General features: G+C 40.8%; 1 protein-coding gene across 1 annotated transcript in view; it reads left to right on the top strand.

The window, feature by feature from the left end:
- Positions 1-7,023, top strand: part of ttll1 (tubulin tyrosine ligase-like family, member 1) — an 11,851-nt gene extending 4,828 nt beyond the window's left edge. The window contains exons 2-10 of the mRNA XM_014004237.1: positions 796-919; positions 1,189-1,397; positions 1,475-1,655; positions 1,772-1,909; positions 2,012-2,123; positions 2,403-2,546; positions 3,068-3,154; positions 3,955-4,118; positions 5,090-7,023. Of these exons, the coding sequence (XP_013859691.1) occupies positions 796-919; positions 1,189-1,397; positions 1,475-1,655; positions 1,772-1,909; positions 2,012-2,123; positions 2,403-2,546; positions 3,068-3,154; positions 3,955-4,118; positions 5,090-5,219 (1,289 nt within the window). The 3' untranslated portion in view covers positions 5,220-7,023. The remainder of the gene's footprint in view (positions 1-795; positions 920-1,188; positions 1,398-1,474; positions 1,656-1,771; positions 1,910-2,011; positions 2,124-2,402; positions 2,547-3,067; positions 3,155-3,954; positions 4,119-5,089) is intronic.

Genomic DNA, 7,023 nt, shown 5'->3' with positions numbered 1-7,023 from the left:
TATTATTATTATTATTACACAAGGTCCCAACTTGAAAAATCACGTATGAACCAGGACAACTCTAAACAGAAAGAGGCGAACATGGGGGCGAACTGGTAATATTCAATACACAGTCCGATGCTGCCCCCTACTGGTCATGTTTGACRGTGACACCCCGCTCTGACGTCACTGCGTCCTCCGTTGCTAGGTTATTACCCCGGAAGAACCAGGCTCGCAACCTGACATTTTTCGGCTTCTTCTTTTTAGACATTTCCTGGTGAAATATTTTCTTAATACTCGATGTTTATTAATATTTGTTCAGATTTTATTACGTTTAAATGACACAGGCTTGTGTTGTTGYAGTTTAACCGTCGTGGGCGTTGTCTTCGGTGTCTAGGATCAATATTAACTACAGATTGCTAAATGAAATAGCTAACATGGACGCGGTGTGTTTTCTCGTTAGTTTGGGGTAAAGCTAGCGAACTGCTCGGCTGTATTAGTTCATGAACGTTTTATTAACGCCAGTCGGACAAGAGTGCATCTTCTGGAGGATGATGGCCGCCCTGTCTCTGCAGCAGTCCGGGGAGGCTCCAGCAGCCTGCTGAGGGAGTCAGTCCGACCAGCACAAACTGATGACAGGCTGTTTCCTGGCCGTGATTTGCAGGTAGCAGACCGGATATGAATCAYATACATCTCAGGGGTGATCCTGAACGCTTTGGTGCAAAATGCAGTTTTGGGATTATATCTAAGAGCATTGTTGCTGCTTGTTTATCTGCCTTTCTGCCTGTTTACCTCTTGTTTTGTGCTCTTCCTCAGTGGGAGGCACTATGGCCGGTAAGGTGAAGTGGGTGACAGATATTGAGAAATCAGTGCTCATCAATAACTTTGAAAAAAGGGACTGGATTCAAGTAACAGAAACTGAGGACTGGAATTTTTACTGGTAGGTTGTGTTTAAACAAACAAACAAACAAACAAAAAACAGTTTTTGTAAGAAGAGTACATTTTATTAGAGTAAAACAAGATTTTCTTTTAGAGTCAATGGATTCAAACAGTCCTTAAAAGGCATTCTAGTACAACAATTAAATCTAATGTTAAGTTAAACAAACTAGTAATGAAAGTAGAGTTTTTGTTGAGCCTAAAATGATCAAATAATGCATTTAAATGCATCCTGATGATCACTTTGGTGCGATTATCTGTAATAATATGTAGGATGAGCATCCAGACCATCAGGAATGTGTTCAGCGTGGACACCGGCTACCGCCTGTCTGATGAGCAGATGGTTAACCACTTCCCCAACCACTACGAGCTGACCAGGAAGGACCTGATGATCAAGAACATCAAACGCTACCGCAAGGAACTGGAAAAGGAAAGCAGTCCTCTTGCAGAGAAGGACGAGAACGGGAAATACATTTATTTAGGTGCTTTTTATAGATCACGCAGATGGATATATGTACAGTTATTTCTCCCCCTTGATAATTTCTTTGTCTTTGTTCAGATTTTGTCCCTGTCACGTTCATGCTTCCGGCCGATTATAATTTGTTTGTGGAGGAGTTTCGTAAAAACCCATCCAGCACCTGGATCATGAAGCCCTGCGGGAAGGCCCAGGGCAAAGGCATCTTCCTCATCAACAAGCTGTCTCAGATTAAAAAGTGGTCGAGGGACAGCCGCACCTCAACGTGAGCCAGGAAACAGCTTATTTTAGCAGATGCTTGTTTGTCAGCGCCACGTTATCTTTGTTTCAGACTCTTTGATGGCAGGTTGTTATAGTTCACGCAGTGTTTGGCTCTGTCAGGTTTGTGGCAGCGTCCAGTGGGAAAGAGGCGTACGTCATCTCTCTGTACATTGACAATCCTCTGCTGATAGGAGGGAAGAAGTTCGACCTGCGYCTCTATGTTCTGGTGACAACGTACCGGCCCCTGAAATGTTACATGTGAGCATTGATTTATTATCATTTATTTACTCATATTTCATTTAGAATAAATCAATCTTGTATTTATTGTTTTTTTTTTTTTTTTTTTTTTTTTTTTACCAGACTTTATATGTTGGTCTTCTGCAGATTCTGCACAGTAAAGTACACACCCAGCACCAGCGAACTGGACAACATGTTTGTTCACCTCACTAACGTGGCCATCCAGAAACACGGAGTGAGTTATAACACGTTTATTACACAACCATCTGCTTCTGCTACTGTACATATGATGCACATGACTGCATCTTTCTACACAAACTCGGCAGCTTGTAGCACGTGCAGTAAAATTTTGAGGTCTGAAGCTACACCTCCCCCAGACTTTTAAATGCCAGGAAAACCTGTAGATCTGTTGACGCAGGCTGACGTAGATTAAACTGGTTGAATGTGGTGCTTACGGTAAATACTCTGAAGGGTAAAATGTAAATTCTTAACGCTGAAATGTTCTCGTACGCAGGACGACTACAACCACGTCCACGGAGGCAAGTGGACGGTCAGCAACCTGCGTTTGTACCTGGAGAGCACCAGAGGAAAGGAGGTGACGAACCGACTCTTTGACCAGATCAACTGGATTGTGGTGCAGTCGCTGAAGGCCGTCGCAGTGAGTTTATACACAACCCCGTTTGGGATTGGGATATAATTGGGATTATACTTGGTATTTTTACTTCAAACATTACCTTCTACTTATTATGACTTAAAAAAAATACAAGATTCATTATTTTAAACAAAATTAAAAAATGGAAAACATAAAAGCACGTTAGCACTGAAGCAAAGCAGGTGGCGCTCAGGGATCCTRCAGCTGCTTGACCGAAACAATGAAGTCGGTAAAACGTCTGTGTTTATCACAAGGCACATTGATTTCAGCAGCCTGTCTCTGCGAAATAAATAGAAGTAAAACCACCTGTGTGTCTTTATCTTGGTTTCAACACTACACTCAACATAATGCCCACTTCCCTTTTCCTCTTAAGTGATCACTTCCTATCAAGGCTTTGATGCTGAAGCTAAATAGTTCTGACTATTTATACGCTGATCCTTCCACGATGAATCAATCTGGGTTGCATTCAAAATAAATAAAAAAAATCTTTCCAACTTATTTAAATCTTYCTTCTCGTTTGTTTGTAGCCCGTGATGAACAACGACAAGCACTGTTTTGAGTGCTACGGGTATGACATCATTATCGATGACAAGCTGAAGCCGTGGCTTATCGAGGTGAGCGATTGAACACACAACTCGTGCASCCACACCAGAAAAACTTTGATCTCTAAATGAGTTTTATTATTCGGAAACACGTTATCAGTATCGGTCTGAACAACCTTGGTCTGCTAAAAGATACTTTGCAGAGTTTGGAAAAGTTCCGTCCTCTCTTTATCCTGGTCACAAGGCCAGTCAGATACAGTGTTTACCACATTTTCATAGTGATTTCATGTGTTTTGTCTTTCTTTTTTAAAGGCTGAATAAGTTTAAATATTTGAGATCTGTTTGAACACGTGTCTGTCCACAAATATGTGCTGAAGGCGTGTCTTATTCCCCAAATCCTTCAAGCTACCAGGCCCTGATGAACATATGTAAAAAGGCTACGAAGCCGTCATAATTCACTGCACTCGTTTTGACAGCTGCACAGTGTTTCCAGGTTAGGTCTGAACTATTTCTGTTAACAGACACCATTCTGATCTATTCTGGGCGACGGGGCTGAAACGTTCCTCTGTGACGAACGTGTTCCAGAAACTGAGTCAGGGTCCTGAGCATCCTTCTAGAAAAKTAAAGATAAACGAGTTAAAGGGGAAAAAAGCTTGGTGAATGGATATCATGTCTTGTGTTTGTGAGCATGTGTTCTGCAGCTACTTATGGTTAGATGGTGTTGTGAGAACAGAGCTGTTGAGCCTCATTTCAGTTCACATTCTCTATAAGAACAGGAAGAAGTGAAGCAATGCCTGCGCTGCATTATTTATCACTAGCCATTAGCTGTGAGCACCGTTCTCATCAAATGTAATTGTCTTGGTGATCCTCAGGTCAATGCCTCGCCGTCGCTGACCTCCAGCACGGCAAACGACCGCATCCTCAAATACAACCTGATCAACGACACGCTGAACATCGTTGCGCCCAACGGGGAGATCCCAGACTGCCGCTGGAACCGCACTCCGCCCAGAGAGGCCCTGGGCAACTACGAAGTCCTGTGAGTGACGCTCAGAACTCTTTACTCACATTCCCTCAGAGAACTGGGGTGAGGCAAAGAGAGACACGTGGGGGGGATAAAAATATACGTGCAGTCACTAACCGCTCTCACAGCTGTTCTCCCTGTGGATTGAAGGACTAGTAAGTGTAAAAAATAAACTCTGAGATCTAGTCTGGTTTACAGGAACGATTTTTAATTGACTGAATTGGTGGTGATGCTTGATGAATTGTAAATTTACTTGAATACAATATAAAATCTCTCTCTAGATCTCCTACATGAACATGGAAGTTGAAGCCTTCACAGCAGGCCGGTTCCTGTACAATTTTTAAGTCTCGCCCCTTCTATGTAGTTCTCGCTGCTGTACGTTCAAATATATTTTTTTTCTGATACGATTAGTTGTAATTTATTATTTCATGCTTTAAAAATAAGCTATGAAGCTCCATGAATGTGTGTGTGGAGGGAGTGGGCGGGGCTTAAAGCCTGCATTGCTAGTGCACAGACTCTGGTTCCAAAAATACTACACAGTACCTCCTGCGAACTGCTCGTAGGCTGGGGAATGTTTGGTCTATGGTTCACATCAAATCATAGTTTACTCATTTTGATTGACTCCATTTTTTTTCTCATACAGAGTAGTGTTGTGACAAAGTTAAAATTTCAAACTCAACATTAATTTTAAAGTAAACACTTGATACTTTATACTATTTTTTTAGTTCTAGAGAGAGAAAATTATGACATAATAAGAAGAAAATAGTTATAAACTGCTACAGAAGAACTTATGTTTTGTAGCAGCTCTGTTGCTTTCACATAAAAGTATAAAAATMCAGAATTCAGGAGAACTACAACTACAACTTTCTGTTGTATTTGTTTAGTGTGTAACCACTGTTGAAGTTAAACGCCCTGTTTGCACGCTCCAAACAGCCGAGGAAACAGGAAGTCCCTCACACTCCGCGGYCTCTCTCGTTTGTCGTCAGGTACGACGAGGAGCAGGCGCAGAGCGAGAACGCCGAGCGGGACCTGCGGAGCCGCTCGGGTCAGCCGCCGGGATCCAAGGGCGCCAAGGGGAGCGCTGGCGTTCGCTCTGCGGCGGCCACGTGGAAGTGAAGCGGAACTGGCGATGTCCTCCTGAGGGTTCGAACCTCGGGGAACGAGGAGTGAAACGTGAACCACACACATTGTGTTTTGACCCCACTGACGGACAACTTTCTCCTTTACTTTTACTGACTGTGGCACAAAACAAAMGACGGTTTATGGTTCTTGGTTGACACCACAAAGGTGCTATCAAAAGGACGATATKTGTGAGGATTAGAAAAACGATAAGAGCACTAACCCAAAACCAGGGAAGTTGATYGTTTGCAAGCAGAGCCAGCAGGATGAAACGCCTTCGCTTCATGTTTTTAAATTATAGCCATGCTGAGGCTAACAAACATGGATTGTATACAGTATTGGAAAAACCTATTTTATTTATGTCTCAAGTATTTATTTATGTATTTATTTATTTTAATGCAAACTTATTCTTTCTCCTATTTTCTCATCTTAAATCTTAAAGATGAATGTGTTTGGAGGGAACTTTTATGTACCTTTGCTGTTTGTTTCCTCCAGTTATTGATGTATTTAAGCAGTTTTTATGAGTAAAAAGCAACTTTTTAATACTCTCACTTAGGGCTGAATGGTATTGAGACCCATAAATATATAATACTAAGTTGTGGTATTTGAAAACAAAAGCTACATGTTGTGTTTATCTTTAATTTTCTCTTTTCTATTTATTATTGTGGTATTGGTGTTGTCTAGGAATGAAGAAAGAAATTTTTTTGGAGAAAAGTATTAATTCTTTTATAGGCATGGATAAAATTACAGTTAAACTAGAGTTATAAGCCATTTGTTGCAGCTCTGCCTGTGTCATATCATTTGACATAAAATCCCTAAACGAAAGAAAAACTGCTGAAAAATAATAGCTTTCTGTAACTCTATAAGGATTAAAACGAGCTGTTGGTTCTGACTCGGTTTCATCCAGTCCTGCCTTAACAAAGAAACCCATTTGATGTATGGAGTTAAGTTACTAGAAGATGCTTGATGTTTGTTAAAACAAACATTGTCTAACTAATTTTTCTAACGTTTTTACATGTTTTCGACTTATTATTTTAAAACGACCTACTTCTTGTTTCACTGATAGCATTAAATGTCTTTAATGAATGAATCTGAATAAGAGTTTAGTCTCTCTAAAGGCAATTTACCGTCATTTTCTTCTGCACTCTTTGACAATAAAAGCTTGATTCCACTTTAGTCTCACGCCAACACTTTTTATTTCCTCCTTGTTGTTAACGGCAGAGTTTCAAGACGTCCACCTGTGTGGCTAAACTTGGTGAGAAACTGGAACCGAGTATCTGTTGGTTGGAATTAAWCTCGTTAAAGACCGCTTCTCTTCACTTTGCAGCTGTGAGTCTCATCCTGTACGTGAGTTTCCAGGAGATTAAAAATAGACGAGTGTAAAAAAAGCAGATGTGAGGATTTGTTGTAAGTAAGATACAGATTAYACCTTTTCTTTAGACAAATGTGGTCAAAACTGAAATCTGAAAAGTGTGGCGTGTATTCAGCACCTTTGAGTGAATGCTGGTGTGTTCCACGTGTTTTACGGCTATTTGATCAGTGTTCTGTAACAAACCTCAAACCTTCACAAAAAAGCTGGATTAAAGAGATTAAATTACTCAGAGGTGGACTCTGGAGGCAACTGGCTACACTGGATTTTAGTTGGAGTAAAGGGGACTGAATACGGATCTTTATTTATTATTTTCTGTCCACTTTACAGTTAATTTGTGTTGTCACTTGAATCCCAGTGAATGCTGAAGTTTGTGGTTGTAATGTGACATGGAAAAAGAGGTATAAATGTTGTTTATGTTTATTCCTTACA

The sequence above is a fragment of the Austrofundulus limnaeus genome, unplaced genomic scaffold (assembly GCF_001266775.1).
Source record: "Austrofundulus limnaeus strain Quisiro unplaced genomic scaffold, Austrofundulus_limnaeus-1.0 Scaffold22, whole genome shotgun sequence".
Lineage (NCBI taxonomy): Eukaryota > Metazoa > Chordata > Actinopteri > Cyprinodontiformes > Rivulidae > Austrofundulus > Austrofundulus limnaeus.
Note: the sequence above shows the minus strand (reverse complement) of the source record. Positions and strands in the feature narration are given on the sequence as shown.